The 26,997-nt window shown below is 30.8% G+C and overlaps 6 protein-coding genes and 2 long non-coding RNA genes across 12 annotated transcripts in view; 4 read left to right on the forward strand and 4 right to left on the reverse strand.

The window, feature by feature from the left end:
• The first annotated feature begins 1,682 nt into the window (after positions 1 to 1,682).
• Positions 1,683 to 5,141, forward strand: LOC132905184 (sulfotransferase 4A1-like). The gene is made up of 7 exons (XM_060956216.1): positions 1,683 to 1,778; positions 2,996 to 3,220; positions 3,496 to 3,595; positions 4,079 to 4,274; positions 4,352 to 4,478; positions 4,594 to 4,688; positions 4,759 to 5,141. The coding sequence occupies exons 2-7, from the start codon at positions 3,013 to 3,015 to the stop codon at positions 5,062 to 5,064; spliced, it is 1,032 nt and encodes a 343-aa protein (XP_060812199.1). The 5' UTR covers positions 1,683 to 1,778; positions 2,996 to 3,012; the 3' UTR covers positions 5,065 to 5,141.
• Positions 5,142 to 5,391: 250 nt separating this feature from the next.
• On the reverse strand, positions 5,392 to 6,811 carry LOC132905183 (GTPase Era, mitochondrial). Its single transcript, XM_060956215.1, has 3 exons — positions 6,386 to 6,811; positions 5,861 to 6,295; positions 5,392 to 5,784 (listed from the first exon to the last, which is right to left on the reverse strand). The coding sequence occupies exons 1-3, from the start codon at positions 6,626 to 6,628 to the stop codon at positions 5,407 to 5,409; spliced, it is 1,056 nt and encodes a 351-aa protein (XP_060812198.1). The 5' UTR covers positions 6,629 to 6,811; the 3' UTR covers positions 5,392 to 5,406.
• A 684-nt stretch (positions 6,812 to 7,495) lies between these two features.
• LOC132905187 (uncharacterized) lies at positions 7,496 to 10,527 on the forward strand. The gene is made up of 4 exons (XM_060956218.1): positions 7,496 to 7,959; positions 8,126 to 8,327; positions 8,535 to 8,730; positions 8,868 to 10,527. Exons 1-4 carry the CDS (start codon positions 7,869 to 7,871, stop codon positions 9,159 to 9,161), a joined length of 783 nt encoding a protein of 260 aa, XP_060812201.1. The 5' UTR covers positions 7,496 to 7,868; the 3' UTR covers positions 9,162 to 10,527.
• A 1,064-nt stretch (positions 10,528 to 11,591) lies between these two features.
• Positions 11,592 to 15,146, reverse strand: LOC132905179 (protein HID1). The gene is made up of 12 exons (XM_060956207.1): positions 14,985 to 15,146; positions 14,409 to 14,768; positions 14,243 to 14,296; positions 13,948 to 14,171; positions 13,632 to 13,873; positions 13,317 to 13,547; positions 13,110 to 13,235; positions 12,790 to 13,046; positions 12,466 to 12,709; positions 12,259 to 12,401; positions 12,016 to 12,182; positions 11,592 to 11,947 (listed from the first exon to the last, which is right to left on the reverse strand). The coding sequence occupies exons 1-12, from the start codon at positions 15,048 to 15,050 to the stop codon at positions 11,725 to 11,727; spliced, it is 2,337 nt and encodes a 778-aa protein (XP_060812190.1). The 5' UTR covers positions 15,051 to 15,146; the 3' UTR covers positions 11,592 to 11,724.
• Positions 15,147 to 15,468: 322 nt separating this feature from the next.
• Positions 15,469 to 17,052, reverse strand: LOC132905186 (tRNA N(3)-methylcytidine methyltransferase METTL2). The gene is made up of 6 exons (XM_060956217.1): positions 16,890 to 17,052; positions 16,526 to 16,678; positions 16,128 to 16,442; positions 15,938 to 16,051; positions 15,687 to 15,859; positions 15,469 to 15,624 (listed from the first exon to the last, which is right to left on the reverse strand). Exons 1-6 carry the CDS (start codon positions 16,997 to 16,999, stop codon positions 15,491 to 15,493), a joined length of 999 nt encoding a protein of 332 aa, XP_060812200.1. The 5' UTR covers positions 17,000 to 17,052; the 3' UTR covers positions 15,469 to 15,490.
• A 202-nt stretch (positions 17,053 to 17,254) lies between these two features.
• LOC132905189 (uncharacterized) lies at positions 17,255 to 19,100 on the forward strand. The gene is made up of 3 exons (XR_009657753.1): positions 17,255 to 17,614; positions 17,924 to 18,016; positions 18,470 to 19,100. It is a non-coding gene; the product is annotated as an uncharacterized LOC132905189 (long non-coding RNA).
• A 1,575-nt stretch (positions 19,101 to 20,675) lies between these two features.
• On the reverse strand, positions 20,676 to 22,908 carry LOC132905190 (uncharacterized). The gene is made up of 2 exons (XR_009657754.1): positions 22,777 to 22,908; positions 20,676 to 22,296 (listed from the first exon to the last, which is right to left on the reverse strand). It is a non-coding gene; the product is annotated as an uncharacterized LOC132905190 (long non-coding RNA).
• A 2,498-nt stretch (positions 22,909 to 25,406) lies between these two features.
• Positions 25,407 to 26,997, forward strand: part of LOC132905180 (protein alan shepard) — a 42,586-nt gene continuing 40,995 nt past the window's right edge. For 2 of the 5 annotated variants that reach the window (XM_060956210.1, XM_060956211.1), the window contains exon 1: positions 25,407 to 26,947. In XM_060956210.1, the coding sequence (XP_060812193.1) occupies positions 26,891 to 26,947 (57 nt within the window). In that variant the 5' untranslated portion in view covers positions 25,407 to 26,890. The remainder of the gene's footprint in view (positions 26,948 to 26,997) is intronic. The other 3 variants (XM_060956208.1, XM_060956212.1, XM_060956213.1) reach the window with 3 other exon arrangements.

The following is a 26,997-nucleotide window of genomic DNA, read 5'->3' on the forward strand; positions in this document are numbered from 1 at the left end:
AAGTGTTTATCTGCGATTATTTCTGTAACTAATGGAAATATGAAAAAATTTTTTAAATGAAAGTTGTATGGTATTAAGAGAGACATATCATGATGATAATTGTTTGACCTTGAAATAATATTGAAATGAGTTGTACAGATCATTTTTGAATTTTCAAATAGAACCCTACACTTTAATTGTATATTCGAAACCTTTTCAGTTGACGTGCCGTTAACATTAGCGTTACTCTTATGTACACCACCTTGGAAAGGCTACCCGATAATCTCCGTTATTTTTGTAGATCAAAATAATTGACTTGAGTCACGTCGATTTGATTCTGTTTATTAGTTGCCATACGATTGCAGTGTCATCAGTACCTATATATTGTTGCAATCTTGTAATTGGAACAAAGAAAAGAATTTCGTTATAATAAGTTAGTCTTACACTAAGGGTAAAGATTATTAAACTTTCATGTCATTTTCTATTGAAGAAAAAGTTGAATATGTATTATTCCAAGGCGATGGATTTTTATCTTATTTTAAAGTATGCAAAAGATTTTATGAACATTATCCTAATTGATTAAAATCAGATGTTACTTTTCCCTGAAACACACATATAAATGCACACAAAATTTATTCTTCCTGGAGCCACCATACATACAGGTCTGGAAACTCTTGTGGTGGGAAGAACGATGATGTCAATTTATCCGCAGTAAGGCGCTTCAATCGAGAAGTTTGTAACGTCGTTGTGTAACGCCATCGTGTGAAAATAACCCGTACCCTGTTGTCTTTGTCCCTGTCTCTTCTTCTCATCTCTTAACGCGGCCCTGTAAGCGACTCATAATTGACCGAGTAGGAGGAGGGACGAAAGTAAAAACCAATACCGTGATAATGATAATAGAGAGCAACTTTTATCTTATATATATGATTATTATGATTATATTATTATTATTTTGTATCTAATTTAATATCCAATAAATGTTATGTTTTTTATTATTAAAAAACTTTGTAAACTCCAAAAGTATACTATAATTTTGCTTTTTTAGTAAAAAATTTAATAATATTGAAATGTTCCAATCATGAATGATATTTTGGAGATGATATTACAGGAAATATCTAATAATTGATAAAAATTCGGGTCTCAAGTGTTGCAATTATGGAGAGATAGAATGGTGTAACATTGGATAACGCTGAGGTTGGCGAACATCAATTTTAAGAGATTAGATCTTTAAAACGGCGTATGTAAATTACATGTGCAGGTATTGTTTTGAAAAGATCTCGAAATCAACTACAAGAATATACAATAAAGAGTGTAGGGTTCCATTTAAAAATTCAAAAGTGATTTTTACAGGTCATTTCAATTTTATCAAGATCAAACAATTATCATCATATGTTCCCCTCAATACCATACAACTTTTATCTAAAGAATGTTATCGTATATTTGGTAGTCATATAAATAATCACGCGTAGATATTTAATGCGGACATATTAAAATTAAGTGCTATTTAGATTATTTCATATCGATGTTTATGTAAATTTATTTTGTATTTTGGATTTGGATTTAATTTGGATAACAAACTTATTACCAGAAAACAAAAAGATGAGAAGTAGGATTAGACCGGTAGGAACATACTTATTTGAGTAAAAATCCGTTAACCTGAATTCCCGTTATATTCTTCGGGTTTTATTCATGGGTTCTTCTTCGTGCGTAAACGTCGTCTCTTGTTAGTGATACACATAATTCAACAATCTCTTAATTTAATAACGAAGACTTTTCAAAATCCTCATTACTACATTTCAGTAAGTAATCACATTTAATTGTTGACTGAAAAATAAATATATATATAATTTTCTGAAATAAAAATCGCTAATTTATTTTGATTCTAATATTATGTTTCTTCATAAACGATTAATCATTAAAGAAAAAAAGAAAGAAAGAACGAGGTATGTTATGCGCTATGAAATAATTTTTATTTTATTTGTATCTGTTTTAGACACATATGCAAGTTGTTAAATTAGATCACCCATTTATTTAATTACCATTTACTAAGTTACTTAAATAAAATACAAATAAAATAGAAATTATTTCATACTTTTTAGCGCGTTTCAAAGTCGGTAATATATTTTTGGCAAAAATTCTACTATTTTACATTTTTTAGAGAAACGATCAGTATTACAGAATCAATGTAAAATGGTTTCCATTGTCGTTAATAAATTTATTTCTATCTATTTATTATTTATTTCAATTCTTAAATCATATTAATGAATAAAAGGTTATATGGGTTGTCTAGCCCCGCATGTAAATAAGGAATAAACCAGCTGCACACTGCCACTGACATGATATTTTGAACAGTAGTAGAAGGATATTGCTATAACTTAATAGCGTGTCACATATCATTTCGTAATGAAAGTGAACTTATGTCCAAAAATAAATTCGCAAAACAACATTACTCGTGACGGAAACACGAAGCCTATATTAATTAAAAAACGTAATTTTAAAGTGTTCGCCCAGGCTGCTGCTTTGGAATTACGTTGGAATTATCCACAGATATCCTGCACCTTTTATTATGTACAAAATTGTAGATATCATGTTAGAGTTTCTTCTTATGTTCATCCCATGTTCAGGATTTATGTTTTTATCCTTTTACTCATGTATAGTTATAAACGTTGTAATTCTATACATTTATATCGAGTGCCGGTAACGTGGGAAATGATCACTTGCAAAAGAAGTTTTACCAATCAAAATTGTTTTACTTATTATTTACTGTATAAAAAATATATTAATATGTAGAAATTAATATATAGAATAACATAATTAATATATAGAAATATTATAGAAAGTACTATGCTTAACATATTTTATACATCTTTGTGTATTATGCGCATTCTGTGCATTTTTTGTATTTTCAAATTTCGTATAAATGCATAACAATCAATAGATTGTTTATTGATAATGCACAGGAGTCAATAAAACTGTTAGTCAATTTCCATAATCCGCCAATGGTAACTTGTTACAGAGTAAAAATATAGAAAAATGGCCCTTGAATCACCGAAATATGAATACTTGAACGAAAAAGATACAAAGGAAATGTTGGAATTATTTAAAGGTGAAAGAACAGGTTTTGTTTTAGTAGGTCCAAAAAAATGGTTCTTTCCCTATAAATATACGACAGAAGGTGAAGGATTTTATAACTTTAAGGCAAGGCCAGACGACACGTGGGTTTTATCCTATCCAAGATCAGGTAAGTAAATATGTTTCCAAATTTCTTATCACTGATGATAATAGAAAATAGTTCTAATTCTCAACGTGATTATTATCTAAATTTTTATACTCTTCTCTTTAAAAAAGTACCAAGGTTAAAAAATTTAAATGCTTGAATGCATAAAGTCAATATAATCGATATAACTCAATTATTTCGATTATCGATATCTTTTAAATTTAGATATTAAAAGACAGTATACTAAAATATTTTTAGAATAAATTTAAATACTTTACTTTGTTTCTAATTTATTCCAGGAACGACGTGGACTCAAGAATTAGTCTGGTTATTGTCAAATGACTTAGATTTTAATAGAGCAAGGACGGAATTCTTGGCAGAACGATTTCCATTTCTTGAGTTAGTATAATTAATTAAATTAAGTTAATGAAGTCTTAAGATAAATTAAAAATTAGCAGACGATATGGTGATTGCAGAAGTTTGCCACTGGTTTTCATATAACAGTAGTTTCTAATATAACAGAACTAACAGTTATATAATGTTTCAATACTAATGTTATATGAATTTATCATCCCTGAAAAATTATGCAATTTATTCCTGACTAATATACAATATCCTGTGACCATAATATTACGTACGAACAACATGTAATTATATAGTTAAAGAAAAAAATAGAATGTGAAATTTATCTTACATTAAAAACAATTTTTTTATTTTATTAAAAATAAAACAATTTTTACTAGAGCGGTTAATAGTCCCATAAGCAAAATCTAAAATCATACGTATAAATATTTTAATGTATAACAGGTATACATATTGCAAAATGAAAATAACAGTGTTACATACAGAATTTATTAATGCAGCTACAAATATTATTTCTAGATTTAGTATGTTTAATCATTCAGAGGTAACTCGAGAATTGATAAAAATCAATGAGGGAGATAAAGACAAAGTAGAATTTTGTAAAAAAATTGCTGAGCCAGGGTATGAAGTCTTAGCAAAATTGCCTTCAAAGAGATTCATAAAATCACATTTTCCATTTTCTTTGTTACCAAATATTTTGGAGAGTGGTTGTAAGGTAAACTTATAGTTATGAAGATGTCATATTGTCTTTTATTGTATAATTTTATGTAAAATTGTATTATTACATGGAAGATAGTGTACGTTGCAAGAAATCCAAAGGATGTTGCTGTTTCTTGGTATTATTTAAATATAGGTATTAAAACTCAAGGATACATAGGTGATTTTCCAACATTTTGGAATTACTTTCAGAATAATCTTAGTAGGTATTACGCAGTATTTTAAAATACTCATACTAAACCTAAATAACAGGATTAACAAATTTTATAGAACATAAATTATGTCTTATATAATCCCCTATATAATTTTTTTTTTAGCATATTGGGGTCCATATTGGGAACACTTAAAGGAAGCATGGGCAAATAGAAATCATCCAAACGTTTTATTTATGTTTTATGAAGATATGCAACATGTAAGATAAAACACGATATTTGGAAAAGATTAATCCTTTTTTAAAATCTCTTTTATTCGCATATTTTTAGGATTTTGCAAAAGCAATTAAAGAAGTTGCTAAATTTCTTGGAAAAACTTATACTGAAGAACAATTAAAAGAAGTAGCAGACTATTTAAATGTAAAAAATTTTCGAAATAATCAAATGGTGAATTCATCAGAATTAAACGAATGTAGTATTATAACAAAAGGAATATTTGTCAGAAAAGGCAAAAGTGGTGGATGGCAGGATATTTTCACTGAGGAACTTAATGCTAAAGCTGATAAATGGATAGAAGAAAATTTGAGAGGAACTGATCTCATTTTCCCGTATTTTAATAACATTAGTAATAACTAAAACTGATAATTCAAATAGCTAAGATCGTTTAATTATTTTTTAATATTTTTAAGAAAAAATTAGAAAATTTTGATTAGGTGAGAAGAATGTGTAAATACGTGTATCGAAAATCAAGGATATATAGTCGAGAATGCAAAATAAGTCCCCTTTTCATGACTGGAAGACTAGAAAATAAATTATTATTGTTATTGTTAGGAAATTTTGTTAAATAAAATATATTTATATATTCTAAATATTTGTACGCAAAATAGGTGTATTTTAAATTATATCAATGTATTAAATAAATTTACATATTGTACTATAATATATAAAAGGAAAACAATACCATTTAAAATTATGACTTTATTGACCTAGTTGAGAAGTTTCCAATTTTTTACATGCTACATTTATACGAACAATTACATTAGTTTTAAATGCGTGACGTAATTCTTTCTCTATGTAAAATGATAAGCATTTAACCTTTTGGGCTCTTGATTTTAATAATATATCCACATATTTTTTTTTAGGACAATTTAATGTTATAACAGTATTAATACTACCATCATCACCCAAATCGAAATGTTCTGTTATTATTTTTACTTTATATGGCATTTCATGTGGAAGCATATCCATTAATTTAGCTCTAACTGTCTGTTCTATTATAACTTTAGTTGGTTGATCGCTATAATGTTTCTCATCATATTTCCAATTACTTACTCTAGCTGAGTCGAGCAAATAATTCTACAACATATATTTAAATACGAAACATAAATAATCATTAAAAATTATTTTTATCATAATATTTATTATAAATTACCCTTAAATCATCCACACCATCTCCATTAAGTGCAGATATCATAAAAATATCATCAAATTTTGGATAATTCTCTTTGCTTATTAATAGTCTTGTAATCTCTAACAATGCCATCTTTTTTTTTAATCTATCTACTTTATTAAGAATCATCAATAGTTGTGTGTCTTCTCTCTTTTCCTTTATATAATTAAGGACAAAATCATCAATCTTATGTCTAGTATATACATTAGTTACATCTTGTACTATTCCAATAATATCTGCTTCAATGAGTGCAGTTTTAGGATCATCTTTGAATGATTCTGATAATTTATAAGTCTTCATTTCTTTAGATATTACTAATCCAGGAGTATCCATAAATACAATTTGAGTATCTCCTTCTGTATATATTGCTTCTGCTTTGTGCATTGTAGTATGAACTTTTGAAGACGTTGGACATACCTGTATATTAATATTACATATTAAAGATACTTATTTTATATTAAAATTATGAAATAAATAAATTATTCTAACATGTATGAAAATACATACAGATCTGTTTACGAGTTTATTTACCAATGTACTTTTTCCAGCATTTGGTAAACCCAAGATTGCAACTTTGACTAATTTTTTGATTCCCTGATATAAGTCTGATCCATTATTTAATGCAATTTGATCATTTGTTATTAACTGTGTTTCATTGCTAACATTCCAAATACCAGAGCAAGAAAAGGATCGTTTAAAAAAAAATATGTTAGATTGAAGCACAAATTGTTTGATTTTAAATGAAATCATTATGCCAATAAAATTATTAACACATTATTTACTGAGATTATAAAGGGTCTAATAGGTTAGGTTTGAACATTCACATGAATAAACTACTGTAAATTAATTTATCAGTATTATTTACAAATTTTAAAACGTAATTCTTACTGCATCAAGTAATATTTTCGGTTCTATCAATTTATATTTACATATAGAACAATTCAAATGTCTGGAAATAATCATATAACGATAACATGCCAAATTAGACACAAACTTAATACGCTATTTAATTTGTAATTTTAAGTTAACTGCGTAACTTATTTCAACTAATTGTTAGCATAAATTAAAGTCATATACATATATAATAATTAAATGCTTCACAAAAAATCATTACAATTTAAAATTTCTAATTAGAAAATGAATTAAACATATTTGTCATTTCTTTAAAATAGGAAATATTAAAGACAAAACATTTATTTTTCAAATGTTCGAACTTATTTAATAACATGTAGTATGATATAATAAAATAAAAATTAAGAGATAATAAAGAACGAAGTAATACACAAATATGTAATAAAAAATATAATTTACTTCCAAACCTTTTATCTTGAAAAATTACATTTGAATGTTATTTCTTTAGTTTCTTCGTGTATTATACATACACATAAAATATCATTATGATTGAAAATGTAAAACAAAAAAATATATTTTCATTGTTAAGTAATTGAGTAATATCAAGTAGTATTCATCATTTTTTATTTCAAACAGATTATTTGAAAAATTTACTTTCTTCAATTGTATCAGAAAGGGAATTTACTCTCTGGTTCTATCATTCTTCTAACAAATCCATGATGTATATTTCATCTGTGTTGGTACACCTGATTTTAAATTGACAATGACAAAATTTCAAGCTGCAGTTCAGTCATTATGTATTGACGTATATTATTCGAATCAGATTTGAATGTAAATTGTCGTTTGGCTGTATTGAATTTCTCAGAATGTTTATTAAACGTGATTAAAGTTCTTAATCAGAGAAGATAGAAATGTATAACTTTTTTAAATCCTTTAAATATCTTCTTTACGAATGATAAATAACAGAAATGCTTTGATGCGGTGCATCGATTTAAAATGTATGGACAATGAAACTTGAACTAGAACCATCCGCAACCTTTTTTGTGAAGACTTTTATGAAGGTGGTACATTTTCCTATAGTAGTTGATGGCCAAGTCTCATAAATAGCAATGGATATGTAAAACTGTTCAAACGGAGCATGCATTTCTGGATTAACAAACCGGCGGGCAGGTATTACGGTTTCACTGGCCGCCGATACCCCGCCACACCTTTGCCAAAGACCCGCTTAAGTAAGAAAATATTTTCAATTTCTTTTTTTAATACATAAATTTATTTATTACTTATGATACCTACAAATTTTGGTGAAAATTGTTTAATATACACAACAACAAAATTGTTAGTCTCTTCATTAAGTAGACCAAATGATCTTCATACTTATATTTGTTGTTTTTACAGATCAATCTAGATATAATACAGATTTGAGACAAATGGTTACTCCACTTCACCGATTTCAAAATCTGAATGCTATGGGAAATACAGCTGGTCCTAGTAATATGAATACTTGCAGAATGATAAGAACAACGATAAGACCAAACAATGAAACACAACATTTTCCAGTTGGCTCTACTCAACACCTTCAGCTAAACAACATCTCCAAGTAATTAAAGAAAAAGGTCTACTAAGAGGATTCTGAGGAACATGTTCTTCTTATATACAGGGTGACTCACTTATACATGTCTATCACCAGAAAGTACTTATAAATGATTCGCCCTTAATGATAAACTGTTATGAACAATATGGATGTTTAACTATTAACTATTATGAATACAATAGCCAAAATATTAAAGCTTTTATTTATTTACAGTAATGTAACAACTGCTGGGAATAATCAATTGATATTATCAAATACTACATCAAATGGAACAAATAGGAGCTTTTTGGATTTTTCGGAATTTAATGATGCAGAACTTGCAAGTTACAGATTACGGTGTGGTGTTTGGATAACGTTTGTGCTTGCAACAGGATTTGTGGCTGCTGCAAAATTTTATTTCAGTGATAGAGTAAGTTGAAGCTGAAATTTTTTATAAAGTAAATTTAATTTTAATTTAAATTTTAATTTCAAAAGTAAAGTAATTTCAAAGTAAAAGTAATTTTAATTTCATTTCTTTATTATCAATATTGAACATTTTCTCAACAGGGTCAAGGTATAGAAATATTCGTATTTTGGGGTCTGTTAACATCATTATTATTTGCATGCTTATACACTATTTTATGTTGTCGACATCATCGCAATAATCATGAAGAACATCAAATTCAAGAGGAACGCATTGCATCTGTGACTGGTACAACTCCAATACCTAATGAAAATATTCGACCTATTTCTGTAATAAGACAGAATCCACCACCACCCTATCATATTGCTATTTTGATTCCCTCGAACAATCTATCAGAAGAAGCTCCACCACCATCTTATGACAAAATTATGCGTTAGATTAATATTAGTAAATTAATATAAAGCTATATAAAATACTATCACTATTTTTCATATACTACATTTTCTAAACATAAAACATTGATACATAATATTATCAAAAGTGCATCATTAACTATAAATATTTCATTTCTGAGCTTTTGATTTGTGCAAAAAAAGAAATGAGGAAAAGTTAATGAAGATATTAACAATTTTTCTAGGCTAGGAAAACTTTACATCTGTGATACAAAATAGTAATGTAACATCAATGTCGCCCATGGTAACATTTGCAACTTAAAGAAACATAAGAGGCACTGTTGTGGGCATTATACACAATATCTGATTGTGAGTCAGAAAGTACAACTGATGTCCGCGATACTTTATGTTTAATGCAATACTAATATATATTTTCCTTTTTTATACTTGAATAAGTTTATTTAAGCGAAATACAAATATACAAAATGATTTGCTGTAGAAAATGAGTAACGTTTCTTCACCTTTAAAGAAATTTTTCATTATAAGATATAAACATAAGAAAAACCGATGTATTACGATAAAATTGCAATTCACGTTGGATTAATATATGTATTTATTTACAAAGTGAAACCACTATTTATGCAATAAAATAAAATTGAAACTTAAGTTAATTTATAGAAAACCAGCACAGAGTCATACTAGGTATATAAACTGTTCACTTTTTCCATAATCTATCAAGTTTGAAATAAATCTAAAATCTTTTACTATAAATTAAAGTACAATAACTCTATTGTATAATAATTTAAAAGAGCATAGGTTAAGTATAATATGTGTTTTATAATACTTAATATTACATAATTGTACATAATATAGATAAGTGTGTACGTACATACACGCATAATTTTCTCTTGCTCCAAAATTTTTGGCTATGACACAAACTTAATATACATACATATGTATATGATTTTATATAATTTTTCTTTGTCAGTATTGAAACTCTTTATGCAATAACTTTGCTTTATATTTGAAATAAACTTATATAATATATATCATCACATAGAATATCATAACTAATAGTTACAACTAACAATGACTTTCAAGCTATGTTTCTGCATATTAAAATGTAGCTTGAACCAAGAAAAGTATTATTCAATTTTTTTGTTTTATTACTTCTTCAATTTAGTATACCAAATGTGTTACAAATTTCTAAATACACTACACTTGTATAGAGTTGTCACATAATAATTAAGTGTAGGTGCTTATTTTGTATGCATAATATGGCTAAATATTTTATTATATCATTTTATTACATATTAAAATAAATATAATTTAATCTTAAAGTACAACCATGTAATTGCACCAATACATAAATGATGTACATGAGTAAAAATATAAAAAGCATAAAAAAGCCTCTAAATTTGAAATAATGTCACCTTTATACCATTTTTCTGGCTTCTTTATATATAATCAAAGTAAAATATTTTCAAGAAAAATGATATCATTAATAAATCATTACGTTAAATATTTCAAGTTGAAGTAAAAAATAAAATTATATATATAATACATATATAAATAATACTATATATATACATACTATATACGCATTTACTAAATAAAATCATATTAATTTTTTAATCAACTGCTTTGATGTAAATATAAAAAATATCTTACTATAAAAATTCTATTTCATTTCTAAAATTTAACAAATAAATATATTTTACATTATAAGATTAGAGAATTTTTATAATTTGAAACTATAGATAATTTAAAATATGAGAGAAATATAAATAAAAAGGAACTTATTATCTTATTTTGAAATGCTATAAACCTAAGAAATTGAGATTATTAATGCATTTACAATGCAAAAATAAATACATTTGTTTTTACATACAAAATATATGATATACTTGGTTTTGTACCATCACAAAATAAAGATATACCAGACAGGATAAGATTTGTTAACTTCAAATTAAATTTGTTAACATATTATGCATTACAAAGCGTGAATTATCAAGTTGTCTTTCAAAAATTTCGTGACTACTACACAGACATACAAAACCAACATTTTACATTATCTAGAGTAATTTCATTTACTCTTAATAAATACATTATTACATTATCTTTAGTGATGTCAAACAAGCAATTCAATAGTGCTCTTTTACTAAAAATATCAAGTTAATGAAATGAAATAGTTTAGACTAAAAATAGTTTTAACAAATAAGAAACTACGTTACTAATTAAATAGATGTCAATTCGGTTTAATGATTTGTCATTTATATCTGTGAAGGCACTTAAACAGTCGCAAATATTTACATATTTATCAGTGAAAGTTGAGAATTATAATACCATCATAGTTTCTCACAATCAATATTTGTAAAATCAGTTCTGTAACTCTGTGTAATAGAATTGTACGAAAGACTACACTTGTAAAAATGTCATTCGTTATTTAATAAAGTCGTAAAGTTCTTTATCACTTGGTGCAATTTATAGTAAGTATAGATCACTGAAATTTCTTCTTTTATATTAAGGAATGATACCTCATGTAAGAATAATATAGAAATTTCAGTGCTAAAGCTAATAATAATTTACTTAATAATATGCATCGTGTTTAAACTCTTTGGATTTCAAATAATTTTACATCAGTATCATACCAAATCGGTGGTTCGACATTCCTTATATATATAACGCCCCACATATATGTTCTAAACCAAGCAGTTGTTCCAGGGTTTGCTTGATATCTTCTAATAAGAATAGGGTGTGGTACTGGTAATAAGCCAACTAATGTACCATGTTGCAGAAATTTCAAAATTTCGCTTTCATCAGTAAGTCCCCTAAAATATAAAAAAAATATGTATATTATTGCAACAAGTTACCAAGAAACATAGTAAATTATACTCACTTATCAATGCATATCTTTTCAACTTGAGGTACGAGAACTTGAAGCAATCGCATAATAGTTTGTAATGGAAGTTTACTTTTCCATTGATATACCCATTCGCTAGAAGGAACCCACTGATTTATATTATTAGAAGAATTCATATGTTCTGCCACTCTGATACCGCCTTTCTATTTCATCGATAAGATAACATGTAAACAGTTTATGGATGTTAAAGAAATTTAATTATTTACACTGTGATCTTACCGGTATAACAGAACTTTTAGAAGTAGAATTCATTAAATCCTCTGCAGCATTCACGTTATTTTGATGATTAGGTTTTCCTACATCAATATTTACTGAAGGACTTAATGGATGTGCAGACTCCTTCTCAGTCATTTTTTCAATACCTTTGGCAGAATTGATTCATAAAGTTGTTTTTCAAATAATATATAATAAAATAAAGGAATATACCTGGTGTTTCTAATAAGGTTGCTTTCAAAGTTCCAGGTTCTGCAGGTTGTGCAGGATGTGAACCTTCCATTGCTGCTTCATTGACATTTTCATTAGATGTACTAGCGGGTACATGTCGTCGTTGTCTTTTACTGAGAGATTTTGCGATTGTATTACAGTCACTTGGTAAATTTGCTAATGCATGAAACACTTGCCTTTTACGTATTATAGTATAAACCAAGTTACTATTTCCATCAAATTGATACTAATAATATATAAACTTTGTTACAATTTCCTTCTTCTCTAGATATTAAAAATTCTTCCTTCAATATATGTAAAAGTTACCTGAATGATATTGTTAAAGATTTCCAAAAGAAAAAATACCAAATGATGATTGGTAGGTGCTGAAAATAAAAACCAAGGAGTACTAAATGCTTCAAGTAAATGTAATAGCTTAGTACTAGCCACCATTGATAGAGTTTTAAGGTATGGAGACACATTGACTAGAATTGTTAGTAAACAATCAAATAATGGTTGTAATCTTTGGTGTCCAGTTGTGATTATCTTGTGAAATACAGTGACCAACAAATCAGCATGTGTACCTGCAAGTATATTTAGAAGTTATATATTATTTTTAAATAAAGTGTATTAATAATATACTGTACCTGTAAAAACGGGAATATCCATAGGTACAGTAGCCGTATATGGTTTATTTAATCTAACACCGAAATTACGTTCTCCACTCAATAGTAGTAAAATAAATACGCCTATATGCATTAATCCAACACGAGCTGCAAAATTTTATTAAATTACTGTGTATAATAGAAATACTAATTTAAATTTAGTAAATTATTAGAATTATAAATATTTACATTGATCTGCACGCGAATCATTTAAATGATACAATATAGGTACTAGTACTTCAAGAACATCTGAACTTTTTAGTACATAGTATAAAAATTTCTTATTATAGTCACACATTTTCCAAAAAAGTACCAATAATTCTTGGTGGAAATGTACTTTCTTAGTTGAATTTGGCAAATACGTCTGCATTAATGGATTATTTAATAATCTTGTAATACCTTTTAATACAAACTGAAAATCTGAAAGTAAGTTTGTTATAAATCATGCTTTTATTTGATTATTTGTTTAAAATACATGTAATTAAATATAAAAATAAATGTTACCTTCATCTCTGTGAATTCGACTCAGATAATTAATGAATAAATTATCTCCAATATTTCCTTCTTCTAATGGAGTACCACCACTAGTATCATGATCTAGTGTTACTATAAGGATTTGTAATGCAACATCAACTAATGGTTCTAATGAATCAGTAAATAATAAATGATTGTATGGCACTCCAAGTCCAACAGGATCATATGCACATACTGTATTCAACAATGATGTGAACATAGGTAAAGCATGTCTGTATTAAAACATGGAAGATTTTTTACCAATTTATTTTTATGTATTAGAGTATATATAATAACTTCGAGTTACCTATTTTCAGAACTAGTTAAATATTGAATCCACCTGTTTGGAGTCACTGACAAATCCAAGGGAGGATCATACATGCTTTCACTGAAGCAAGTGAGTAATAACTTTAATAATTCTGTTCTGTTCGAATCTAAAATTGGATATCTAGGAGGTGAATGTGCAAATCCCACACCAGCTTCCCAGATATATTCACAACTATCTATAGATTGCAGTTCTTCTGCTTTATCCTAAATAATTTCAAACATTTTAGTAATACTCTGAAATTTTTAAAATTTTCAAAAGACAAGAAAATGCTTACAGGGCCAGATTTTCTATTTGCAGCTACTGTAAAGTCAGGACAAAATAGTAAATCCTAAAATAAAAATGGGAATTATAACAATATAATATTTCTTGATATTTTCTACTACTTTTAATAAATAATAAAATAAATTTATTATTTTAATGAAATGTATCATGCATCTTACACAAAGAGCATTGAGTAACGAATGAGCCAATGGTATACTCTCTTCATCTTCTTTACCAGGTAAACTGGACCAAAAGAATCCCTTCCAATCAGGGTCCTCAAAAATATATGGTAATAATCTTGTTAACAAGCGACAACAGTTTAAAACAGTTTGTTGTTCTCTCTGGGTTCTACAACTATTATCAACTGCTTTTACTAATTTTTCCACTGCTTTGTAACACAATGTGGCTAAATTAGAAGGAGCTTCTTCCCTTAGTATTCGAATTTCAGGTGCAGGGATTAAAGTAAAAATATCTTGTACATTAGTCACATTTTCAGACCAAAATTGATCCCAAAAATTATCATCTGAAGCATCAATCACCTGTAATTAAAAAATAAAAATGTACTTTTTTAACCCAAGTAGTAAATTGTCGACGTAGTTAGTCTCACGTAAAATTTAATTTATTTTATAGAAAAAAAGTTATTAATTTTAATTGAAAGTTATGCAAATAGCAAATAAAGTTGTATATGTTTCAATGCATCAAAATGTCAAATATATCATATGCTGCTGAATGAAATAATAAACAATAGCTTTTACCTGTGTTTTTGATGTTAATTGTACAACTGCTTTTCGAAAATTTAACTTTGTGTCAGCATTTCCCATGTTGTTCTATTTTTTTGTCGATTTAAAGTAAAAAGTTTAGTACTAAAATACAGGAACGATTTGTTTCTCTCTAAACCAGAACGATGACGGTCAACGCCATGTTTATGTCCTAATAGTGCAGCAGTGTTACCAATATATCTTTATTTTTTTGAACTATAATTTCATTATTTTCGTTTTATTAGCATAAATATACTACAGTACTATTCGAGAGAAATCTCCGGTATTATAGAAAAAGCATGGCATATTTCTTAATAAAAGCTTTATTCATTTTTCATATTTAATGATTTCAAATTGCTCATATAATCAAAAATATAATCAATATTTTAACAAAAAATATTTTAAAAATATTAAAAAATTGCCTCTAATTGTTCTATAGACGTTTTTGTACAGTAATATGTTGAAGAAAAATGAAATACAGTTATCTTAACATAATTTTTTATTTATTTTCTATATTTTCCTTGAATCCATACTCTGTACATTTTAAGTTGCTTCCCTCTATTAATTTGTAATCTTCTATCTACAAGATTCTGCTCTTCAGTAAAACCACAACTTGTAAACAGGGTCCTGATTTCTTCTGTAAGTAGATATTTTAGTTATTTATTATTTTTATTTATCTTCCATTATTAAACAAAATACCTTGGGTAAAAAAATATACTCTGGTCCCATCACCTCGAAGATAAAAATTTTCTGCAAGACAACTGCCTTTCTTAAATCTTAATTGAGCTAAATCATATCTTCCATAATCTCGAAATAAAACTAATCCACCTGGTTTTAAATACTTATGTACTTGTTGTATAACATGCTTCATTCTGGAGAAATAAGATATAATTATGTAACTTGTATTTCCAATTATATGAACATATATAAATGTTTAATTAAATATTTACTTTTCAGGATGTATAGCTGAAAGGACAAATATCAACACTATAATATCCAAACTTTCTAGTGCAAAAGGAGTTTCCCATTTCTCTTGTATTACATCAAGAACAAATGCTTTGCATCTTTAAATGAAATGTAAGTAATATGTTACTTATGTATGATTGCTATAATATGTTATATTAAGATATAGGACTGTACCTGGATGTGTCATAAGAAGAATTCTGCTTTAATATGTCTATTGCTTTATCAGAAAAATCACAACAATATACAAATAAGTTTGGATCCTTATTATACAAAAGTATTGGAAATACTGTGTTTCCTACTCCACAACCAATTTCTAGAATTTTATTTCCCTTCTTACTAGGTAAATCAAGGATCTTTATATGAGATCCTTGGTTATTTTCACTTGTGTTTTCAGTTGTAGATCTCAGAGGTTGTTTAACATTTTGCTTTACAATATCAGCAGCTAGCTCAGGAAATTCTGTAAATAACCAGTGTCTATCTTTGAAAAATCTGCAACATTAAAAGTAAAACTCTTCTTCTTATATGCACTGTTTACAGAAATTATAGAATTTATAGTTAACTCATATATCTACTTATTTTCATGTATTCCATAAAACTTATTCCAATATTTATCAGCCTTGCTCTCATATTCCTGAATTCTTTCATCTGATAAAATTATGGTCGAATTTTCATTCACTTTTAATTGAGCTAACTTTCGCTGCTCCTCATCCCACACAACATTGTCCCTTTAAATAATATATTGTAAAATGATAATGTATCATAGTTAAAAAAATATAATAAGTCTATAATATAATAAATTAATTCTTTCTTTAATGAAAATTGATGTTTTCAGCGTGTAAAAACAATTCAATTTGAGAAAACTATATTTTATAGGTTAGGATTTCAATAACCCAATTTTATAATTTTCTTTATTAAACATTAAACATATATAAGTACCACGCGTTATGTTGAAATATATTGTCACTACTGGAAAGGACTCTGTTACCAAATTGTGGTCTTTTATCATTTAATTCATTTTGTTGTAATTTTGGTATACTCTCTTCCATTTTTGTATCACGTGTTTCTGCAGAGCATAGATGCAGCGTACATATGCACTATATAAGCGGATGATATGTATTAAACAAGAAATCAAAAACTTATTAAATCATGATGTAAAATAACAAATTAGTAAAATAATGCTATCCTATTTATTTTAATCAAATATATTATTAAATAAAATTTAACAATTTTACGAAAGCAAACTACAGATATTTTACGAAGTATTATAATTGTTATTCGTAACAAAATTGACATACATAAATAGAATGCGATCATTTTTATACCAATTGTTTTGGACTATTTAATGATTATTTCCTTATAAATTGTAATAAATACTGTAAATTTACACCGTATGTGCAATAGGACCTTTGCAGATCAACGACCTAGGAGACAGATATAGGTTGAGGGCACGTGGTATGCGGAAACAGGATGGGTGTGACGCAGAGGGTGCAGGTTGAGGGTGGTATGTTGCGTCATTGGATGATTGGTACCACAGGGACGAGGCGTACGTTTGTCTTTTTCCATCTGAAAATCAATATTATTTTAAAATGTATAAAAACTGTATATATTATATACAGTAGTTTTCGATACGAAAATATTACATATTTAAATTATAATGCAAGGTACTAACAATTAATATTTCAATAATAAAATTATTTATATGATCTAATATACTAAACAGATTTCAAATTTTTTATTATTTTTCATTTTAACTATTTAAACAAAGTTATATTTAATATATATATGTATTTACTTTTAAAGATAGTTGTTGGTGGATATCTAAAGTATGGTAATTAATTAGGAAATTTATTAGTAATAATAGATTTTAAAAGATAAAAATAATTTAACTATATATTTAAAAAGAAATTAATTGAAATATGTAAAGTTATCTGAAATTATGTATCTCAGATTCATGATAACACGTTGCTAAGGGACTACAAGTTCCGTCTTCCGCTACTGCATGGTGCTTCATGGCTCGTCGTGGGTGGCTACCGTGATGTCCTAATCCCACCAAGTCCCTAGAGGTGAGATCGATACATCCATTTCTCTTTCCCTCATGTTTTCACGGGGGTTAGTACTCATCGATTTCAGTCGAGTTAAAAAAAAGCTTGAAGTACAGAAAATCAAAACTTTTTGTAACAGATTTTTTTCACAGCAAGCGACAAAAAATGAAAATATTATGATATAGATGTATAACATAAATTAATACACTTTCAAAGTATCAATATAAAAAGATCTTTTCGTAACATATTAATAAAAAATGTTTTCTATTAGTCTTATACAACTGAAGTGTATAGAAGTCAAGATAAAGTATCAAGTGAAAATGGAAAAATAATCAAACATGTATTATTTTGAAAAAAAATGCAGTCCATGTAGCAATAACTATAAGCAGCCAGATAAGTATTCTATTTATAACGCTTCATAAAGTAAGAGAAAATGGAATGCAATTAAAAATAATTTTTGCAGTATTATCACAGGGTACTCTAGGATCGTATAGTTCTTAGTGTGAAAACAGAAAGCGGACGGATTTGCGGAGACAAAGCGCGAATGAAAAACATGCGCAGAAAGCTACGCGAGAACAAAAGGATAAACGAAGAACGATGGAGACAAAGACTAAAACGTAGGAATAAAAACGACGGGAGGAAAAATGACATTTTTTCATATAGAATTCCCTAAAAATTTGAAGATAGTTTAAAATTGAGAAATTAATCCAAAGGAGAAACAAACACGAATCTAACAAACTAAAACTACCCTAATAAACTACCTCTCTTTTCAAACAGAATTATCATACACCAAGTATACACTAGTAAAAGAAAAAAAATTTCTTTAATTTTATATATTTAAACATAATATAATTTTTTTATCTGTTTTCTATTATGTTCGTAATTAGTTTCAGGATCCAAAAGAAAAAGGAAAATGAAATAGAGGGACAAAGTACATATGTTCCTCGGCTTTCATCGCCTCTTTTTTAGATGGGCTCACGAGCATTGTGTTCGACAAATTTAACGCGCGCACTAAACTCGAAAGCGCCTATTGACATCAAGAAATTTGCAGGAACGAAGGGTTTCAATGTTAACAGGACAAGAATGTGTAATATCGAAATATGTATGTATATATATACATATATATACATAGTATAATAATATATACAAATAATATATATATATATATATATATATGGTATGTGTGTATGTATATGTACCAAAGTAGAAAGGGATATAGAGAAAAAATGAGAGGAGACTGCGAGAAGGAGGGAGGCAGAAAAAGAAGGCGACAGAAAAAGATAAAAATGTGGATAGGGCAGGGAGAGATGCAGAGATTGGATAGAGATCGAGTGAACAGAGAAACAGGAAAAAGGGGATGGCAAGGGAGACAGAGAACGTGAGAGGGAGAGAAGGAAGAGTGAGTAGAGAACTCCGAGCGCCGCAACGCTACGGGGTGGTTGCCCTCGTCTGCGCTTTGTGGGAAATGCCCGCTCAATAACGCGTAGGTCCTCGTCTGCCCCTTCTCACCCTCGGAGGCATCGCAGCAAGGGCCACTGCCCCAAAAGGCACGGCCACCCATCGAATAACCCTTATCCTATCTCTCCCTCCTACCCATAAGACAGTTCTTCGATTTTCTTCCTCCTTCTTCTATTCTTTTTCCTCTTCCTTTGACCGTCTCATACGTCGAAAAAGATCGAATCCTCGTCCTTGCACACAGACTTCGTGTACAGTCGCCGAAAAGACAAGAGGAACTGACAAATATCACTGCACCGATTAATCTTGCGGTCTGATTTGTGATTTCTAAATAGGAAGGTCAACTTCTACCGAATTGAAGATCATAAAGCATATTTTCATATTTTCTCTATATTATCATTGATATTATTATTATCAATAAAATATAATTAAAATTAAATAGTTGTATTGTGCATGTCCTTATATCTAACACAACAAGGCGGATTGACCATCGAGGAATTTGGAAAATTCCCGGTGGGCCGGTAGGTATTTGGGACCACTCTCTGCAGAATCTAATTAATGAACGAAAAATGGAGGACTAGTCATGTCGGTAACCTCCTGGTAAAAATTTCAATTCCAGCCTGTCCGTGACTACCAATGATTTCTTTAACATCCACCTGCCACTCTTAAAACAAGAGAAGAATACATCTAAATTAAAATTTGAATTAATAGAAAAAAGAAATTGAATTACTTTTAATATAAGGTGATGAAGGTGTCTACCAGGATCAGGATATTAAATGATGCTAATGTCTAGAGATATAATGATAGGGTAATTAGTTATTTATTAATATTTTTTGTAAATTTGTGTTAAATTGGTTTTTATGTATTTTATAAATGGGATGTGTAAAGATATTTAATTACATCCTTGCATTTTAGCTTTTAGGGGAAAGTGGTCGATATCTGCCCAGTATTCCGAGTTACCTCACCCTCGTTTCAGGCATGGTGGAACCCCCAAAGATCGCTCGGGCAATGACCTCGAGATTATATATTCTGCCGGTATAGGGTGGTACAGAGTTATTCCCCTTGAATTTATCCGCGAAGCTGTATCTTTTATCAAATCGTATTGAAGCCTGGTCAGAAAAAATTTTAAATATTTATTAAAAATGAAAGAAAAATAAAACAAAGAGTCATAAAATAAAAAATACATGTCAACATAATTAGAGGAAAAATAAAAAATTGGAGCCTGTTTAATATTAAGGTACTCCATTAATATATGTACGTATTACATTTAAGAATTTCAAAGGATTATACCAAATCATTGGTTCTAGGTAATTCATCCTGCTATCAACTTTTGCGTTTTCCGACGTCTAAGAATATAAAATAGACCGTATCGTTAATTGATTTATTTCATTGAATTATTTGACGACCCTTCTCGTAAAGAATTAACTTGCATAATAATTCCACGTCAAAGAGAGTATTGGCATCGGTTATATGTAGTTTTCGTAGCGGATGGCATTTATAAGCCATGCTCGCTACATCCACTACCTACCGGATCAATAAGTACTCTTCTTGTTTCATAGGAACTGTTTCCTTCTGCACGATCTCTCTGTATTGTGATAATATCTGACATTTCATTACAACAACGTATCTTTGTGTGTTAATACATACTAGCAGAACATAACATTCTGAATGTCGGATAATTATGCTGCCTTTTTTTCGAAAGAACTCACTTGTTTGTAAATTATAGAGGAAATCATGCGATGCATTTCTCGGAAACACGTATTATAAAGCAAAGATAACAGGGGCGGAATTCAGAAGAGCATTAAATGACAAATTAACTGTGAGTTATTTCTTTAATAATGTCAAAAGTCTAAGAAACTATAGATTACTCTTGTATTTCATATTTTGCAAGTTTTTCCTAGTTACATATAATCAGTGATTCAGAGTGAATGTACTAAAATATAAAAATTGAGAGAAAGACTTTCAATTTCTTTAACAATAAGTAGATGATCTTTTGCTTGTCTTCAACCCTTGCTTTATTTTATTCTGGGACTATTCAATTTATTAACTTATATAGAAACCAGAGGCCCACGATTCTCCATTTCTCTTGTGTCCTTTATTTAGAATGGCGACGGCTGTATTTATAAAGGGATATCTGAAAGAAACTCATTCCTTTCATTAAACTGGTATTAATAGGAATAAACAGTTAGAGCGTTAGGGGATTCAACGATCGATACATTCATTACGTGCCACTTTATCAATGGGAGGTTTCTGAGACGCGCTAGGAAAAAAGTTCAGGGAAAGCAAAAACCATCTATACTTCGGTCGGAATAACTCCGATTCGGATTTTACAGCATGCGTGCAAATAGATGCGTAGATACCGGCCGCTCGTATCTATTTATAACGGCGACGGATCGCGGGGCAATTGACCGCGTGGCCTTGACTTCCTGTTGACCCAAGTGCCCCTAGGGAATTTTGGCGTACATCGTGAAATTTCTTACCATGATATTCGAATATCTCGTCTAACCATCTTTTTCGATACCATTTCACGCAGTATTTACAAAAGATGTATATATAATTTTATACATCAAATAAATACATGTTACCTAATTATATGGTTACCAAATAATATTTTAATGTACATTCTAAGTTATCTAAAAAGTATTTTAAAAATAATCATTCTTACATATCATATTCGTCCATTTATATTTTCGGCGAATAAGACTGATAGTGGCTAAGAGTGACGCATGCGTGGAAACGACGATTTTTAATCAACATTGATACGGTCTTTTGGGACTATCACTTTCGGTCTTTTCATAGCGCGATCGACGAGTTCCCATGTGGTTCAGCATACTTCCAACAATTATCTACAAAAGCAAATAAAAAAAGTTCATATAATTTAAGAACACTATTCTCTTTCCAAAAGATAATCGTATATACAAAATTAAAGTTTTATATATATGACAAAAATTAATTTTTCATTTTTTAATATTATCATATACATATGTATTTATCCCATAAAGTTAAAGCGTTTCAATTATAAAAAATGCAAAGTATAGCTATCGCAACGAGTATTGGCACATATCCGTCTTCTAATGAAACGTTTTTATATTAGATTCTATATTTTATATTCTAGTATCAAATTTTTGTAATCACATGAAAGTATTTGCAAATGATACGATATTTAACATACTTGAATCTAATTAATTAGTACGTAAATACTATATCAAATACAATATCGTGTCAATACTTTTTGTAACCGTTGTTGTAGATTGCTTACAGATTTCTTTCTCTCTATACCGAAATCGGGCGTATCGATTCTTCGCGAATAACTTTGTTTAGCTTACTTGAGTCTAAGTAGTTTTTTTCTGCAATCGGTAGGAAACCTGTTCGTACGAGGAACGGAATGTCTGAGTGGCTGCCGTCCTCTCATCTCCGTGCAATTCCACGCGTAGTAGAACGAGTCGACCAGGTGAGATCGTTCATTCTGCAAGAGACATTTTTGTTTCAATCCCTTCCTCCTTCTTTGAAGGCGACTCGCCGTGGCAGGGCCTGTGAAATCGAAGATGGAAAATGGCCCGGCCAGAAGGGGAAAGTAACGGTACAAGGGAGGGCATAGTTAGCACTGAAAATGATAAAAAGACAATAAATCCTTGGACAAACCCTATTAATAAACCCTTGGACAAACAATACAAGTTGAATGTATCGACCGAACTACTTCGATAGAAAAGTTAATAAATATTCATTAGATCTTATGTATCAAGGTAAATGTGTAAGATTAGAAAGAATATACAAGAGAGACAAAGAGAGGTAGTTCGTAGGAGGTTGTGGAGGATGTCGAGAAATGAAGGCCAACGGCCTTGACCTTGTCCGTGACTTCGTCATGAATGAGAGGGAAAGAGAAGGAGAGATATAAGAAAAGACACCGGTCAAAACAAAGTGGCCAGTTTTTTCAAAATCGAAGATGCTGTATATGATTGACAGGCAGATAGACAAGCAGGCAGGCAGGCAGGCAGACAGGCAGACAGGCAAGCAAATTCAGGTAAACGGCCAGTCAATGATAATGACTACATAAATACTCCTATTAGTCTCTTGTAAGTGCTGTATAGAATCTGGGTTTAATCTGCCAACGATTTAGAAGTAAAAGAGTTATGCAGTTACTGATTTATCGGTCCTCGGCTTCGTTTGGACAACGAAGAGTGTTATTAGTTAGGATCCATACCATTATGCGAGACGAAGGGTTGATGCGTTATGTATGTAAGTACCGTGTGTACTGTAAGTACAGGAATATATATTCTAATCTATGGATTATATATATATGATATTATACATATATGATTTATGGATTTAAACGATTCATAATTTATATAAACGTATAATATTATATTTATTTCTTACTAAGAATGGTGTAGTTTTATGTTCGGAACACTTGACAATGGATTTCGAAGACACGTTATATGCATGCCTTTGGCACGATTTGTATTTATTAGACAAATCACAAAATGATTGGTAAGTAGTACATTTTTAAGTAGTTATATCAAAGTGACTTATTACTCGTGCAAGTTGTACTAATACGAATGGAAAGATTTTTGCAGTTTTTTCAAGGTTTTCGCGAAGTAAAAGCGTATGTTCGGACATCTGTTTGACGTATATAAAATCAATATTGTCATTACCGAAAGTAACGTTTTGATAATACATGCTTTCTTGCCATTGTAGATCTGCATGATAAATTTAGTAACAACATAATTGCTACACAAATCCGGTTTATGGATACTTTCTTCGTTACGATGTATTTTAGAAATTGCATACGATCCTATAATCATAACTTATCCATTCAATTTATATCGCTACTTAGTTGTATAGGTGACGAAATAGGATATATGTACAAAACCGATCGAATCGAGTTTTCCAATTGCTACGCCACTGATCGAGAATCTAGAATTGGAAATGTAGAGGGCATCTGTGAGTAGTACGGAGCTATGGCCAACAGGCGGTAACCAGAAAGAGAATTTCGCTCGAACATCATAATAGAACTAAATAGTGAAGAGTGCAAGTGAAAGATCGATTGAAACCATCATACGCGTTGCTTTTCAGATTGATCCTCATCGAACGTTACTGCGGCGTTTGTCTAGGCAGCATCTCGGTGAATGAGAAATGTCGATGACCGCAAAGGAAATTACCACGATTTGCTGTTGAAAAGGGGGGAAAAAAGTTAGGGGAAAATCTCGTCTCCTGACCTCGAGGGAGTAGGAGAAGTGAGTGAGGTCGTTCCACGATCGATAACGCGAGTCTCTCGCGGGAAGGTGCGAAAGAAGCTCGTCGGGCATCAACGAAAGGGCCGAAAGAATCGATCTCTCATCATATGAAAAGAAAGAGAGAGATCTTAATATCTACCGGTTTTTCTCCTTTAGTAAATGGTCGGTGAACAAGAAGAGAAGAGTCGGTACTCTATCTCAGGTAGATTTCTACATAAGAGGGCATATGGCACACATGTTTATTGCCGTATCGCGAAGGGTCGCGTATACGGGGGTGAGTATACCACCCGCCACTGTCTGTCGTCCGTTTTCTCTCTCTTCTTTTTTCATTCTCTTCCCTTGTATCGTGCTTCGTTATCGCTCTTCGTCTTTCGCGGGGCGCTGTTGCTAGCGGTCTCCGTCGAGCTTTCGCCACTCGTTCATTCGCATGCTTGCCAACTGCGCCACGCTGAAACTCATCAAGAAAACCGCGGTGATCATAGCCCTCTCTCCTCTACGTCATTCGTTTAGGCTGTAGTTTCCCTGTCTTTATTGGACGGACGATTGGTACATTGGTTATCTCTTTGTCGCACTCTACGAACTCGTAAGATATCGCTCGTATACGTGTTTATACGTGAATGTGTGTTGAGTGGCGGTCGTGCAGACAGGTGCGGCCGCCGGAGCCCCACCGTTGGTGGTGGCGTGCATAGCGCCTCCAAGCGGCGACTCTCCTTAGTTTCGGGCAAGATGGGCGAACCTCGCCGGGCAGTAGCTTAGACTCTACCTACAAGACAACACATACACTAAATGTTTCCTAACCACAAGTAAAAATTAATTGTACATTTATTTTATTTAAGGGAACACAAACTCTATTTTTGTAACATGCTGTATTAGTAGTGCTTCGTGGAATTTGTACGATATTAAAAAGGTGCGAGGCCACACGCGCGATATATAACGGACGAGAAGACGACGGAAAGTACGAAAAAAGATAGAAAGATTTTCGCGATAACTGGAAGATCTAAGTGCGAAAGAAGAAGAAGAAGAAAAGGAAAACGAAGAGGAGGGATAAGGATAAAGGAAGAAGACAGTGTGATTGGAAAGATACGCAAACGAAGGATCTAAGATAAGGACTTAAGGAAGACAGTGACCGAAGCGACGAGGACAACGATAAAGGGAACAATTCCGACGAAGACGGCAACGACGTGGATAAGAACGATCGTACCGCAACAGCAGCCACTATTGGTTGAAAACGACACCGAAATAGGTGATAATCTCGCGTAGTCTCTCCTGCTCGTTGTCTTAGTTCTCGGTGTAGCCTAACTGATTCTCTCGATGTGGTGCGTGTTTTAATAACGAATTACGACGTGGAGAAAAGTGTTCGACCGATAATAGTAGTGAAGTGTATAAGCCGACACACCCTCTTGACACTCGACATCCGTCTCATATCGCCATCGGTTCAGGCTCTCTACCCTCTTCTTTCCTCATCTTTCTCGCTCTTCCTCACTCCATCCTTTGGCTACATTTACGTAGTACCGCGTGTACATTCGGTCATTGCAACAGAAAGCCGCACACACCACGTCCCTCTTTCTCTTTTTCTCCTCTGTCTCTTCCTTACGTCTCAACCCCTCAGCTCTCGTTTTCTCTTCCCTCTCTCTTTTTTTTCTTTCTCTTTCTCTATCCAGCTCGTCCTATCGTTTTTTCTTCTTTCTCTTCTCTTTCTTTTCTGCAAAGTGATTTATTGTTGCGCTTTTCGCATCGGGTTTTGTCGGTATTAAAACTATACCGACTGACTTTGACTTTATTGCTGTCCCTTCGCGTCCATAACCATACATACTGTACTTCGTCCTAGGTTCTACCCCCTCCTCGACAACCCTCCTCGTTCTACGAAGCGTCTCACCCACACTTATATTCATCATCTCTCTCTTCCTTCCTCACTCTTTTTCTGCCTCCGCTCCACCCCGGTTTATCGGCCGATCGGAGTGCAAATTCGTTTCGTGACCGTGCTGTGTTGGTTCTTTGCTTGCATCTGACCAGTGTGGAAGAGATATCGTAAATCCGCGGGTGACGCTGCTTTAACGGCCGGGCAACACCAGCCTGAAGAAACCAGCAACGACCTACAAGTACGAAATAAGAGGAGAGACGAGAGACACACGCATTACTCGTAATAATAGGACAACGGCACAGCGTATCGTTTCGAGCGGGCGCCACGAGCGATAAAACCGCTAACATGTCCGTGAGAATGGAAAACGTAGCCGCGCCAAGAAAGCTCAACTATAAAATGATGGTAAGTCGAATGAAATCCAACGATATTTTCTGTCATTTTATTTCATATAA

The sequence above is a fragment of the Bombus pascuorum genome, chromosome 3, assembly GCF_905332965.1.
Source record: "Bombus pascuorum chromosome 3, iyBomPasc1.1, whole genome shotgun sequence".
In the NCBI taxonomy this organism is placed as follows: Eukaryota; Metazoa; Arthropoda; class Insecta; order Hymenoptera; family Apidae; genus Bombus; species Bombus pascuorum.

What these genes read in the sequence shown, in the direction of transcription:
- LOC132905184 (XM_060956216.1), top strand. Translation starts at nt 3,013, where the DNA reads ATGGCCCTTGAATCACCGAAATATGAATACTTGAACGAAAAAGATACA. An exon ending in GAACGATTTCCATTTCTTGA is followed by an intron (nt 3,596 to 4,078) that starts GTTAGTATAATT and finishes TATTATTTCTAG; the next exon opens with ATTTAGTATGTTTAATCATT. An exon ending in TTTTGGAGAGTGGTTGTAAG is followed by an intron (nt 4,275 to 4,351) that starts GTAAACTTATAG and finishes ATTACATGGAAG; the next exon opens with ATAGTGTACGTTGCAAGAAA.
- LOC132905183 (XM_060956215.1), bottom strand. Translation starts at nt 6,628, where the DNA reads ATGATTTCATTTAAAATCAAACAATTTGTGCTTCAATCTAACATATTT. An exon ending in ATAAACTCGTAAACAGATCT is followed by an intron (nt 6,296 to 6,385) that starts GTATGTATTTTC and finishes ATTAATATACAG; the next exon opens with GTATGTCCAACGTCTTCAAA. An exon ending in ATGGTGTGGATGATTTAAGG is followed by an intron (nt 5,785 to 5,860) that starts GTAATTTATAAT and finishes TATATGTTGTAG; the next exon opens with AATTATTTGCTCGACTCAGC.
- LOC132905187 (XM_060956218.1), top strand. Translation starts at nt 7,869, where the DNA reads ATGCATTTCTGGATTAACAAACCGGCGGGCAGGTATTACGGTTTCACT. An exon ending in CAGCTAAACAACATCTCCAA is followed by an intron (nt 8,328 to 8,534) that starts GTAATTAAAGAA and finishes ATTTATTTACAG; the next exon opens with TAATGTAACAACTGCTGGGA. An exon ending in AATTTTATTTCAGTGATAGA is followed by an intron (nt 8,731 to 8,867) that starts GTAAGTTGAAGC and finishes TTTTCTCAACAG; the next exon opens with GGTCAAGGTATAGAAATATT.
- LOC132905179 (XM_060956207.1), bottom strand. Translation starts at nt 15,050, where the DNA reads ATGGGAAATGCTGACACAAAGTTAAATTTTCGAAAAGCAGTTGTACAA. An exon ending in AACCTTATTAGAAACACCAG is followed by an intron (nt 12,402 to 12,465) that starts GTATATTCCTTT and finishes ATTCTGCCAAAG; the next exon opens with GTATTGAAAAAATGACTGAG. An exon ending in GAAAAGATATGCATTGATAA is followed by an intron (nt 11,948 to 12,015) that starts GTGAGTATAATT and finishes TTTATATTTTAG; the next exon opens with GGGACTTACTGATGAAAGCG.
- LOC132905186 (XM_060956217.1), bottom strand. Translation starts at nt 16,999, where the DNA reads ATGGAAGAGAGTATACCAAAATTACAACAAAATGAATTAAATGATAAA. An exon ending in TCAGCTATACATCCTGAAAA is followed by an intron (nt 15,860 to 15,937) that starts GTAAATATTTAA and finishes TTATTTCTCCAG; the next exon opens with AATGAAGCATGTTATACAAC. An exon ending in AGTATATTTTTTTACCCAAG is followed by an intron (nt 15,625 to 15,686) that starts GTATTTTGTTTA and finishes ATCTACTTACAG; the next exon opens with AAGAAATCAGGACCCTGTTT.